Below are 13,599 nucleotides of genomic sequence, written 5' to 3'. Positions count from 1 at the left end.
CTTCTCTTTTTTTTTTTTTTTTGTACACATGCGGCGTCATCCCAACCAACGTGTTAACTTCACTCCGCGTGATTGCGTGTAGGGACGATCTCAAAGCGGGTTCGCATAGAAGTGCAGATTAGGCAGCTTCTTCCCAGTGAAGGTACTCATAATTGGGACATGTTACAACGAATTGCAAAGTTGGGATCACCTCCGATGCAATCGACGTTGGGGTCACCTCCGATGTAATCGATATTGGGGTTAATCTTTTGTGCCCACCCCCCCTGTTGGGTTCTTTCTAAGGAAAATTTCCAAAAGGACTTACAAAAAGATTTACAGATTTGCAAACACACTTCCATACGGACTTGCAGATTTCCAAACAGAAGTGCTTCCCTTTGGGGGTAACACCTCTCCAGTAGGGCCCACCCGTATGAGTTAAGCATCCACGTAAGCAAACCTACCTACACCCATTCTTATGCTCCTAACACAGAAAAGGCACGCATGAAAATCCCAATCAACTTATCGCCAAACGGGGTAGGGGGTGCATATACCATCCATATGTTATGTATGTACCTCTACACATGCACAGCAAAGAGAACCTGGTGTTCAAATATGAAGGGTTCCGTTGGTAGTCCCTTTTCCAAATGCTCTCCTCCTGGCTAGCTTGAAAAAAGGGGTCCCCATTATTACGGGTCAGAAAGCTGAATCCACGCAGGGGAGAGAAGCATATATTTTCTTACCACAATGTGCTTGTACAAACGCAATAGATGTACTCAAGTGCTGGGTATGTATGCGAAGAAAACGAGCAAGCTGCAATATATGCCGCTTAACTCGTGCGTTCACATCAAAAATAATCCCCTTGGGGGGGAGAAGTGAGAGTTGTGTAACTTCTACAGGAGGGAAGCGTGAACATGGGTATGATGATACCTACCTAGATGATCCCTATGGATCATCACCATATGTATGTACGTATTCGTTTTTTTTTCTTCACTGAGGAGTGTGGAAAGAACACCCGCGCCTACTGATGTAAATCCCTGAAAGGGGAAGCCCCCTTTTTTTTTTCACCCTACTAGTATCGAAATCACAGCCACCCACGTAACACTGTAATCACTTTTGCAAAATGCAAACAGTTTGACCATATTTTACATAATTTCGGCTCACGTGAGGTGCTCCACTTGGGATTTTTTCTTTTTTTTTTTTTCTCTTCGTGTGATTAGCTGAATAATATAATCCTCCTCTCCTGGAGTCATTCTTGCTCCCGAGGCGGCAATCTCCTCTCCTCCCATCGCGGCAAAACCGACGTCGCCACGTGAAATGAAGGAGAGCCAAAAGGGGCAATATGTAATTTTTTCTTACTTCATTATTCCTACGTTAGGCAAACATATACATATATACATGTATTATATACCCCATGTTTCGTCACCTCATCAACTCCGCTTTTTTTTTTTTTTTTTTTTTTTTCTGTGAACTTTGCCTTCCCCCCCCCCAATAATAATTCCTCGCCAACACAGGGTTAAATGCTACGTGCTGTCGGATTCGCTTCCTTTTTGAGCGCATGTCCGCGGGAGAGGGCGCAGCATCCATCCATCGGGGGTCCACAATCTGCAGCAGTAGGGCAGGCCAACCCGCTTTGGTTTTTCCTTCTCGGGGTCGCCCAGCCCTTTTTTTCCCAAGGAAGAAAAGAGGCACCTCTACGGAGCGCCTACCCCTATTTGAAATGCGCCAAAGGGGGCGCCCACCCGTGGCGCCACACTTTCTGCACCCGGGGGAGAGAGTCCTGAAAACATGTAAGCACCGCATATTTCGTAAAATATTATGTTGATGATGTGATGGTGATATGCATGTATTTGTACTTGTAGCGCCATGCGTGTACGTATAACTCAGTATAGCGGCTTTGTACCATTGGTCGCTTTTCCTTTTCATTTCGTTATAATAAGCCCATGTACGTTGCTATTCGCTTTTTCACTTTTCACAATGCCACACTTTGGCGACTTTGCCAATTTTAACAAAGCCTTGCTCCTGCATATATATATGATATATATGTACCCGTGTCGCCGCAAGTGTTGGTAGTACCCAAAGCTGCGCATAAAAATGAGAGTACGCGTTATTTTTACCCCCCTTTTGCTTCTTCTCGAGTCACGCATCCCTCGTAAAGGTTTTTCCCTCGCAAAGGTTTCCCTCCGCAAAGGTTTTTCGGTTTTTCCCTCACAAAGGATTTTCTTCCCCTCAAGGGTTTTTCTTCCCGCATGTACGTACGGACATGCATACGTCGTACATGTAAAAAAGTGATATGTAAAATTGATAGCGAACGTGACATATTACCCTTCTCCCATGCTGCGTACCCTTGGGCACGTACACGTATTGTATTGTAAACTTATATACAAAATAATATACGTTTTTTACGTGCGCGCACTGATGAAATAAAAAAAAAAAAAAAAGGCGTTCATGCGTGAAATGAAAATATATAACTTTTCCTTTTTTACTCATTTCATTAAGGAGATAATATCCCCTACTTTTCTTTTTATGTAGTACCTGTGACTTTCACTTTAAGTGACTTTTGCCTGGTAATTTTGAAAGCCTCTTTTTTTACGGGCGATTGCGAATAGCAACATTTTTTGTAGTGCCAATTTTAACTCCAGAAAAAAAAAAAAAAGCGCCATTTGTGTGGTACCGCGTGCTGAACAGTCAGTACGTGCAAATACGTGTACTGTACGCATTTGTGCCATCTTTGCCATGCTTGACATGCTCTGCTTGACATGCCATGCTTGACAGGCCATGCTTGACATGCCATGCTTGACAGGCCATGCTTGACATGCCATGCTTGACAGGCCATGCTTGACATGCCATGCTTGACTTGCCATGCTTGACTTGCCATGCTTGACATGCCATGCTTGCTATGCTCACCCGCGTAAATGCCAGAGCTATGTTTCACTACCAACTTATGTTCTCGCCGCACAATTTCGCGAATACTTTTTCATCTCCACGTACCCCGCACCATCCCACTTCCACGCCAACTGCGCTAGCACAGCAGTAGCACGCCTCTTTTTTTTCCCCCGACTGGTTTTTTTTTTTTTTTTTACCTTTTTACGTGATGAAATAAAATGTTTACCTTGCCAGCTCTTACCGAGGGAAACAAAAGTTAGCGCACGAAGCGGCGAAGCGAACAATGCCGATCGAGTAAAATTAAAGCATTTCAAAAAGCGAACCACGCGAACCGCGAAAACCGACGAAGCGCCAAAACGGCAAAACGTCGAAAGGCGCAGCACAGTCAAACGTTAAAACCAATAGAGTAAAGAAAGCAACCCGGCCAACCGGCCAACCGATGCTAGCTCGCCACCCAGTTCGCCTTCCAATTTGCCATCCAATTTGGCACCCATTTTGCGAAAACATTACAAGAGGCGCTCCTTTGCAGTAGTTACAAAACACCTTAACGACCTACATACGGACTTGCCTCCGTGTAATCGTAAAAAAGGGGTATGCGCGAAAGGAAAAAAAGCAACGCATAGCGAACACCGGCCGAAAGGGGCAACACAAAAAGGAAGCAATCATAGCCCCCCTCTGACACTGAAAAAAAAAAATAATAAAAAAAAATCGTGGGCGACTAATGAGTGCGGAGAACGAGGAAAACTATACGTACGTTTGCACAGATCAGATACGTGGCCGTACTTAATGCACATGTGTGTACGTGTGTATGTGGCATCCCCCCCGAAGCCTTCCACAAAACTGTTTGCATCCCCATGTGAGCGCATCCATATGTAAGTACGTTCCCCTTTGTCGTACTTGGTTTCTTACCCCCTTCTAGCCCTGCTTAATTTTTTTATTTTTTTTTTTATTTTCCTCCGCAACTCCCCCCCGTTGTGCTTTTCCACCTGAACCATTCCACACATCAATCTTTGCCAATTCAGTTGTGATAACGAGCACCCGTGTTTTATGTCAAACGTTTAAAACGAGTGTGCTTTGTGTTCATACGCCCTGTTTCTTTCTACGAGGCCGTACGACATTTCTCCCGCCAGAGCGCGTCCCGTTGCAGGGGGGGAATGCCAAACTGAGGCCCAGAGTGCGAAACGGGTAGAGTGACAAGCAGAGTGAAAAGCAACGTGACGAGCAACCTGACAAGCGACGTGAAAAGCAACGTGAAAAGCAACCTGACTGACGGACCGGCCGACAAACGGACCCACCCAAAGCACCCCCTTGCGCAGGCACATCTCGACACATTGCTGCAACGCGATGGAGGAAGCCAATGTGGCCGAGGAGGCCGTGCAGAATGCCGCACAAGAAGAGCACGCAAATGAGAAAAAGGGGCAAAATGAGGAGAACGCGCCAAGTGGAGAGAGCGCACCAAAAGGAGAGAGCCCACCTAGTGGAGAGAGCCCACCTAGTGGAGAGAGCCCACCTAGTGGAGAGAGCCCACCAAGTGGCGAAAATGCCCCCGCTGGAGGAGAAGGAGAAAATTCCCCAAGTGGAGAAAAGACATTCACAGCAGAAGACTTCCAATATGACGAAAACAAAATCGTTTACACAAAGAATGAATTCCTATACGCATATGTTGAACTGATCCTGCATGAGAAGGGGTTGGGGGAGGACCATGATGTCCCCCTATGTAGCAACCAGTTTAAGTTCCCCGAGTTATTTAATGACATAAGAAAAGGGGACGATGAAAATAACCACTTAGGAGGTGAAGAAGGAGAAAATGGTCACAACAAAAGGAACGCAATTGGAAATGAGGAGGATGGAAATGTCTACAATAAACATCATCACTTCAGAAATTTTGCAGAAAGAGCAGGTGCTCCTTCAGGTTTTTACAACAACGAAATTGACAGAGGAAGAATAAGAAATGACTTTTTCACGAGGGATGGAAATAACTTTATGAACAAAAATAATATCCATGATTCGACTGACTCGAACAATACGCTAAATAATATGAACAAGAGGAGTAACCATTTGATGAAGAATAACAAATTTAGCAAGTTCTTCGATGCAGGCGGTGCAGGGAGTGCAGGCGGTGCAGGTGCGCTTAATGTTAGCGGCGGAAACCACAGCGGTAACCCCCCTTATGGAGGTTCAAAAAACCAGTTTGAGGCTGGCCTAGGGGAAGGAGCCAACAGGAACAGCTTCGCCAGAAAGACGAGCTTCCATGGGGATGGAAACAACCCAGCCTTCATGGGCCAAAACAATGCCGGGAATAATAACGCCTTGGGAAGTGGACCCATAGGAAGCAACCCCATGGGCGGAGCAGGAGGAGGAGGAAGTGGCCTCCTTGGAAGCAACAATGGAGCGAACAAAAATTTGTGGAGGGAATACGACAAGGGTATTTCCTCATGGAGGTCCTCCAAAACAAACAAGACAAACGAAAATGTGAAAAATGATCCAAAGATAAGAAGTCCTGTCAAAGGGTTTAGCAAAAGTTTTGTAGATAATATAAAAATGACGTCCCCTTCTACACAAAATTCAGATGATGAAAATGAAAATAATAACGACATGGTCAGGAACATGAACAGGAGTAATAACTACTCGAAGGACAGAGGACCCATGCACATGAAGAGGGAGGAAATGTTCAGCGACCACCCCTTTGCTTACAAAAACTTGAATATCACGAATCCCATGGGGCAAATGAACAACAGTGGTGCTTTTGTCGGCCACTTTAACAACGCCACTGCTGCGGGTGCTGCTGGCGTTTCTGGCGGCGCTTCTTCTGCTGGTTATGGCTACCACTTGGGAGGCAACTCCATGGGGCGCCATGCACAAGACAATGACGGAGTACGTAGCAACGCAGCGGGGGTGGGAGACACCTCGAACAAAAGATCAGTGGAGAATGCTCCTGGCTTGTTAAACCCTTCGAGTGGGCAAAATAAAAACTTCAACTTTACCTCCCCCCCTTCTGCATTTTATGGCAATAAAGGAATTGGAAACAGCAGTGGACCTAAGAAGGGTTACAACGACCTGCACACCATGATCGGTACGAACGCTACGGGCAGCTCTGCAGCCTTCCTTGCATCTAGTAGCGGCATGGCAGGCAGCAACAATGTCAACGCAGCTGACGATTGGAAGGGGAAGAAGTATAAGAAGCTCCTCGCCAGTGGAAGCAACGCAGAGCAGCAACAGCACCTGTCGCAACAATCGCAACAGTCGCAACAGTCGCAGCAATCGCGCATGGGGGAAGAGAAGGCCAAGAGAGGAGACGGCCGAAATGAATTTTCCAATATGTTTATGAACAAGGGTAACGAGTCCAGCAAGCTAAACATGCATGGCATGGGGTCCATGCACGAGATGAATTTGTACAATTATGGTGGGAACAGTGGCAGTGGAGCATCTGCTCTCGCGGGAGGGATGCACCCAAACTTGAGTCACAATGTGAAGGGCAGTGGAGCCGCCAATTTGAGCAGTGCAGACTTGATTAGTAGTGACCTGGCGGATGGAAGGGGCAACCACAGCATCGACGAAATGAATAGGAGTGGGGCAAATGACACATCCGATGCGCTGCTTAACAGCATGGGGAGGAAGATGGGGAGAGGTGGAGCAGGAGGAGCGGCAGGCAGCTTCTCATCGGCCCACGAAACGGTGAGGGGTCTACCTGGCCACGCCAATGTAAGCGGCGGAAACAATCAGAGCGGAATTGGCAACACCCCCTTTAATGCCAACAGAAATGCGAAAGGAAACCAAAAAAGAGACACCAAAAATGAGAAGAACGTAATGGAGGATGATTGGAGCAACATAAGGAGAAAGTCCAGCTTTGTTGACAATAAAAAGGCAACGGATGATTTCATGTGGCACAAGATGAGCGAGCAGTTTGATAAGAACAATAAGATGTCCTTCGACTCGGTTTACCTCAAAACGGATCAGAACATCGCGGCCACCTTAAGTCGAGGTCGAAACTATGATCACAGCAGTGTCGGGGGAGCGAACACTGGAGTGAAGAATGAAAGGAAGGACGGTACAGAGGGTAGTAACCACACTTTTGGTGGCAACGTTGGAGGTAACGTTAGCGGCAATGCCTTTTCTGCACTGAAGGCGAAGAAGGCAAACGATGGCTCCTTGCTGGGTGTTACACCCAACAGTGGAGGGTTGAAGTCGACCGAGCAGCAGAAGGGCGCCGCCAAGCTGCACCCCTCGGCGGAGGACAAACCTGGCGATGCAAGCGGAAACAACAAGCAAACGGCGGAAAAAAGCAAAAAGAAGAAGAAGAAGGGAGATAAAGATGGTGGAAAGGGTGGCGAAAAGGGTGGCGAAAAGGGCGGCGAAAAGGGCGGCGAAAAGGACAAGGAAAACGACAAGCAAAACGGAAAGCAGAACGGCAAGCAGAACGGCCAGCAAAACGGCCAGCAAAACGGCCAGCAAAACGGCCAGCAAAACGGCCAGCAAAACGGCAAGGACATGCGCAACGCACAGGGAGCGGAAGACCACAACAGACAAATGAAAGGCCCCGGGGAAAATATAAAAATGATGAACCCTAAAGACACAAGTAATGATAATATATATAATTCATTTCATGAAGAAAATAATTCTGCACTTCATGAAAGTAGCTACTATAAATTTTCCCTTAATGAAAAAAAATATGTCCATAAGAATAATAACCCTAACCCTAACCCTAACCCTAACCCTAACCCTAACCCTAACCCTAATGTTAATGTTAATATTAATACAAATAAAAATAAAAATAAAAATCTTAACGAAAAAAAGGAACTCATTTTTAATAAATTATATGATGTTGATAAAATCAATTTACAGGAAGAACATAGGGGAATGATGATGGTTGCCCAAAAAATCGATGAGCACGACTTATGCAGAGAGTCCAGTCAGCAGCCCTACCGCATCATGGGTGCCTCTCCCTCCACGCATCAGCAGCATCAGCATCAGCAGCAGCAGCAGCAGCAGCAACAGCATCAGCATCAGCATCAGCAGCAACGACATACCTATGGCGGCCTACTCCCAACGCACGGTACCATCATCGGAAAAACGGACAAGCGGAACATGTTTGACATCAATAAGAATGCCAAACCGGGTTATCCCTTCCAGGAAAAGGAGAGCAGCAGCACCATGAACGAACGCTACTTCCTAGCCAATCGATACGCCAAGTATGACCAATTTAAGAACAGGAAAATTTCGGAAGACAGGGACAGCATGATGGGCAGCATCCCACAGGAGAGTCTCCTGCAGAAGATTAAACGGAAGAACATGAGCTCTGTACACAGCATGAATAATGTGAGTAGCGCGAATGATGTTCGTTGTGCGAACAATGTGCACAGTGTGGATGGAGCAGACCACACCATCAATCTGATCAACAGTGGTGCGAACGGTGGCCTTTACCCCCACCAGAACAACCACGAAGAGCGCGGAGGCACCCTCCCCATCAGTTACATGAATCAGCAGTTTAACCCAAATCAGCTCGTGAACAAACGAAACGGCAGTTTAGTCGACCTGTCCAGTAGCCCCAACTGTATGGACGAATCGGTCAGCAGCAGTAACATATCGTACCTCCTGTCCGTCATGAACAACGCAGAGGTATCAGCAGCAGCGGCGGCAGCGGCATCATCAGCGGCAGCGGCAGCGGCAGGCGGTGTCACCGTCATGAGACCCACGCCGACCACTACGAACAGGAGCGGAAACGCCCTCTTTACCAATGCAGTGAAGGGTGGAAGACCCTCCCACCCCAATGTAAGCCAACCACATATGACCAACCAAAAGTACTACTCCACACCAAATATTAACAGAAGCAGTGAAGAAGGTACAGTAGACAAAGAACAGTTAATGCTGATGGAAAAACAAAATATGCTCTTAAAAAAAATTATGAGTAAAATTAAAATGGAGGAAAATATGTACAACAAATTAAGCGAAAGTGAAAAAGAAGAATTGCTAAAGGAGCTAGCTTTAACGAATTCGAAAATTGTGGACCCATATGGATATTCGCAGGAAGATAGTACATCCCCCCTGCTTAGCATGATGGGAAAAAATCTGTATCACTCGGCTACGGGAACTACTAGTGGTACCCTTGAAGGGACACACCTGAATTTGAAGACCACGACCAGTAGTATGGACCTTATGAAGCACATGTATGGAAGTAGTGCCGGTGTGAAGGGTAGGAACAGTAGATCCAATGTGGGCACAACAAACGTTGCTGCCTCCCCCTTCGGGAATGACTACACCAAAGGGGGGGTAGACGACGAACTGGCTCGCTATAGCCACCACGGTGAAGACAACGGAGATGATGGAAATAAGGACCAGTGTAACATGAAAAATAATATTAATCATATGAACAGAAGTGAGGTCTTTTCTTACTCCCAGGAAGGGGAGTTCGCTGGGCACCATCTCCATTATGAGGGTGGAAAGAGCAGGGCGGCATTAGACGAGGGAGAGAAGGAAGGCCATTCGGGTAAAATTGCTGGTGGCCACTCGACTAGCCACGCAAATGCCTCCCCCCCAGCGCAGAGTGAGGAGAAGAGCTCCCTCATGAATGTAAGCAGGTGGCTAAAATACTTCAGTAGAGGTAAGGGGAGCGACCAGGTGGAAGGAGCCCATGTGTCAGCGAAGGAGAAGGCCATGCAGATGAATGAAGTGCATCACGTGCACGACAGCAATGAGGGGAGTTGCACCGATAAGGGGACTCCACCCGGAGGAGGAGCGGTAGCAGCAGGAGGAGCGGCGGCAACGGCAGCGGCAGCAGCGGCAGGCGGGGTGACCAACAGATATAGTTATAACACCCATGGAGTAATGACCCATGGAGTAATGACCCAAGGTAGAGGAGCCCCACAGAAAGGTCACAACAACAGCAATGCGGACTACACGGGAGATTCCTCAACCCATTTGCATGAAGAACCAAATGGTGTAAAAAACATGCTCGGTGGTATGAAAGAGGAGAAGAAAGGTCAGCCATACGACAGGGTTGATATTTCCTCCCCTCCCTGTGCTCCTAACGAAAATGTTAGCAGTGGAATGCCCACAGGGCGTAACCACGTAGGGGATTTTTCTCGCAAAGGAATGAACTCCCTTGAAGAAGGCGCACACAAAAATGGTGACAACCAGAGTAGTGGGGACTTGTCCAACAATCACTACATACATATCATGAACAGAATAAATAAAATCAGAGGAGATGTATGGCAATATAAAGACCCTGCAGGAAATGTGCAAGGCCCCTTTTCATCCGAGTTGATGTTCTACTGGTGGTCCCTGAAATACTTTCCACAAAATCTACCAATTCGATTTAATGAAAATATGCCATGGATTAGCTTCAACGATATGTTTCCACCTGGGACGTTTCCTTTTGTTTTTCCACTGACCAGTTTTAATAAAAATAATTACAATATGGTGAACAAGGACAACGAGCATTCATCCGTTCAGCAGAATAGCGACCTTGTCAATAGTATGGAAGGCTTCAAGGCGAGGTCCTCTTTGGAGACCGAATCTTTAGGAAAGAATCGCCTAAATAACGGTGGCCAACAGATGAGCGACACGAACAACTACCTCTACGCGAATGCCACTGCTAGCCATTTGAGCGGATTGAACCGCCTGAACCAGTTGAACCACATGAACCACATGAACCATATGAACCATTTAGCGAAGAACCCAAGGGGGGGGATACCGACTCCTGCGGAGGGAACAACAACAACAGCGAACTGCATGTACAATGACAAAGAGTTTGGAGATGTCCGTGATGTAGAGAAACCCAAATCGGAAGGCCTCATACCAGTGAGAGGAGAGAGAGATACCCCGAGAAGGGCAGTCAATTCCACCAGTAGTGGTACCAGTGCTCGCACCGATAAGGAGGGGACAGACATGGAAAGGTACCTCCTCTCGGAAGACGATCGTGACCATCATGTCAAAACAGCGACTCAGACATACAAGGCGAAGGGAAACGTGCAGAGTCAGAGTCAAAGTGAAGGTCGAGGTCAGAATAATTACGCGGGCGCGCATCACTCGGTAGCAGTACCCCCCATCTCCACCTCCGCATCGATAGGGGCGAAGAAGCTTCCTGCAAATTACAAAGACGGAGGAAGCCTCATGGATAATTCGTCACACCACACCAGAGCCGATGTTAGTAGATTCCCTTCGAATGGCCCCCGTCACGACACGAAATTACCCTGTGGAGAGAAAGGAACAAATGCCACACACGAAGAAGCAGATCAGGATCAGGATCAGGACCCCTTTTCCAGGACAATCAGGTGGATGCCGGAAAAGCTGACCAATTTTCCAAAGATGTTCGAATTTGCACTTAACGGAGAGGGGGAAGGAGGAGAGGAGGAACAAAAAGAGATACAAAAAGAGGAAGCAGGGGGGAAGAAGTTCCCATCAGGTGGAGACCCGTCCCAACTGAACAACAGTAGTGTGGCTCTCCGAAACAAGAGTCAGCACAGAGCTGGGCATGAAGAAGAAGAAAAAAAAGTGTCCAAAAAATTGCGCGACAACAACAGCGGTAGCCTTAATGACAAGCAAATGAAGAAATACGCGGCTAGTCATGCTCCTAATGCGAAGAGCGGCAACGACCAACCCTGTGATAAGCTCAACACACAGAGTAAAAGTAACCACGTGGTGATGAGTGACGACACGCTACCCTCTCTAACCGAGGCAAACTCCAAACGAAGCGTAGCCAACCATGAGGGGGGTGGAAAGGCGAAAACGAAGGCAAAGACCAAAACGGGCCCGTCCACTGTCGGAAGCGGAAAACAAGCTAAGGACGGCAAGACAACTGCGGGGAAGCTGGAGGAGGAAGAGAGCACCAGCGAGGGATACGCCACTATGAAGAAGGACAAAAAGGGAAAAAAGGGAAAGCGCGAAAAGGGAGAAAAGGCAGAAAAGGGAGAAAAAGCAGAAAAGGCAGAAAAGGCAAACAAGAACGATAAAACCGATAAAGCAGATAAGGTGGAAAACACACAGAAGAAGCGAAACAAGACCAACGAAAGTGGAAAGGCAAAGGAAAAGAGCCACCATCAGATGGATGAGACGACACAGGTGGATGGGCAGTCTGACCCGGGGACCAATGCGATCACGGCACACTGGGAGGAGGCAAAGAAAAAGCGAAAAGGCGATGACATAGGTAAGGTCAAAGCTGATGAGGGCGAAAAGGAAGTAGCGAAAAAGAGTAACAACGCCAAAAAGAAGAAAAAGGAAAGTGGTGCAGAGGTGGTAGGTAAGAATGGAGAAGCGCCCCTGCCTCAGCAATCGGAGTTCGAGGAACAGCACCACCGCGAGAAGAAAGCCAAGAAGGAGGGAAAGAAGGCGGACGCCAGCAAAGCGGGAACTCCCATCGCACCAAGCGCGGTGAGCGCAGTCAACCCTGTAAGCACGGCCAGCGAAGTCAACGCAGTCAGCTTGATCAACCCAGTAAGCACCGCCAGTTCGAGCAACCTTAAGGGGACCGAAAAAAAAACGGAAAAAATGAAGTGGAGTATAACAGGCGAGAGAAAAATAGACAAACTGGTGGATATCATGAAAGGAGAAGAAAAGAGTGTAAATATGAAGATCAAAATTGAAAACTCCAAAAAGAAGATGACAGCAAGTGCCAACGGAAACAACGCAAGTGGTGCCAATGGCACGGTGAAGAAATCCGGCTGGGATGTCTCCTTCAGCACAAGTGTGAAAAATTCGGATAATGTAAATTTTCCGCATTTGTCTACAGGGGGAGGAAACAAACAAAGCAAAGCAAAGGCTGGGGCGAAGGGCAGCCTGTCAAGTAAAGTAAGCTCCCCGAACAAGGACACTGCAAACACAACTGCTAACGGTAGTGCTGGAAGTCTTGTCCCTTTCTCGTTGGCAGTCGATAACAATAACGCCAAAGGAGGTCTAGGCGTGAAGAGCAGCAGCATAGATGTATCTAGTAAAAAACAGAGTGAGAAGAAAAAATGGAAAAGCGAAAGCGGCGATGTGCAGCCGAGCGAGGAGGACAAGAAGTTCCCGCCTCTCCTGAATTCTGCGTCTGTCAAAGGTAAGGCTAATTTTGCTCAGCGAACCCCGCGTTGGTAGCGGTTAGCTTCTGCGCTGTTTTACTTTATCGCGCTGTCCCCCCCGTTTCTATATCCCTGCGTGTGTCGCTTATTACATACTTGCTCTCCTTTCCGCCCCTTCTCAGTCGAAAGCACCAAGAAGAAAACGAACAGCCCCCCCGAGCGGGAACTAACAGGTAGGGCTGCCTCTCCCATGTGTGCTGCCTCCCCCCTGTGTGTTGCCTCTCCCCTGTGTGCTGTCTCCCCCCTGTGTGTTGCCTTCCCCCATATTCCCCCTCTCACCCTGTTATACGCTTTTTCCCCCCGCCGCGCAGACCTGAAGCAACTGACGAGCCTGTGCAAGCTCCCCCTGGACGACTCCCTTTTGAACTTTTTAAAGAACTTCAAGAAGGCCGAAGAAATTTACGCCTTCCTACAGCACAGCGTGGAAGATAAAAAGAAGTTGAGTCAGTTTGCCAAGGAGTTTATAAAAATAAACAGCAAGAATGACGTGAGTGGCCAAGCTGCCAAGAAGAAGAAATAGCCGCGCTGACCAGTCAGCCGGGTGGAAGTAGCCGCTCCGTCCAGTCGGCAGAGTAGAATGAGCCGCGCTGAGTTTTCTTTTTTTTAAAATAAAATTTTTTTTTGGCGTTCCCAGCGTTGCTTCATCCGTGGTGAACTGCCCTGCACAATCCTGGTGGAATATTAT

The 13,599-nt window shown here is 47.5% G+C and overlaps 1 protein-coding gene across 1 annotated transcript; it reads left to right on the top strand.

Moving 5' to 3' along the window:
- Positions 1-4,206: 4,206 nt before the first annotated feature.
- PCYB_115190 (hypothetical protein) lies at positions 4,207-13,434 on the top strand (the record flags this gene model as incomplete). The annotated part of the gene is made up of 3 exons (XM_004223398.1): positions 4,207-12,892; positions 13,037-13,087; positions 13,226-13,434. The coding sequence occupies 3 exons, from the start codon at positions 4,207-4,209 to the stop codon at positions 13,432-13,434; spliced, it is 8,946 nt and encodes a 2,981-aa protein (XP_004223446.1).
- Positions 13,435-13,599: the final 165 nt, after the last annotated feature.

The sequence above is a fragment of the Plasmodium cynomolgi genome, chromosome 11, assembly GCF_000321355.1.
Source record: "Plasmodium cynomolgi strain B DNA, chromosome 11, whole genome shotgun sequence".
Taxonomy (NCBI): domain Eukaryota; phylum Apicomplexa; class Aconoidasida; order Haemosporida; family Plasmodiidae; genus Plasmodium; species Plasmodium cynomolgi.
The sequence above is the reverse complement of the archived record's forward strand: the minus strand, read 5'-3'. Positions and strand labels throughout refer to the sequence as shown.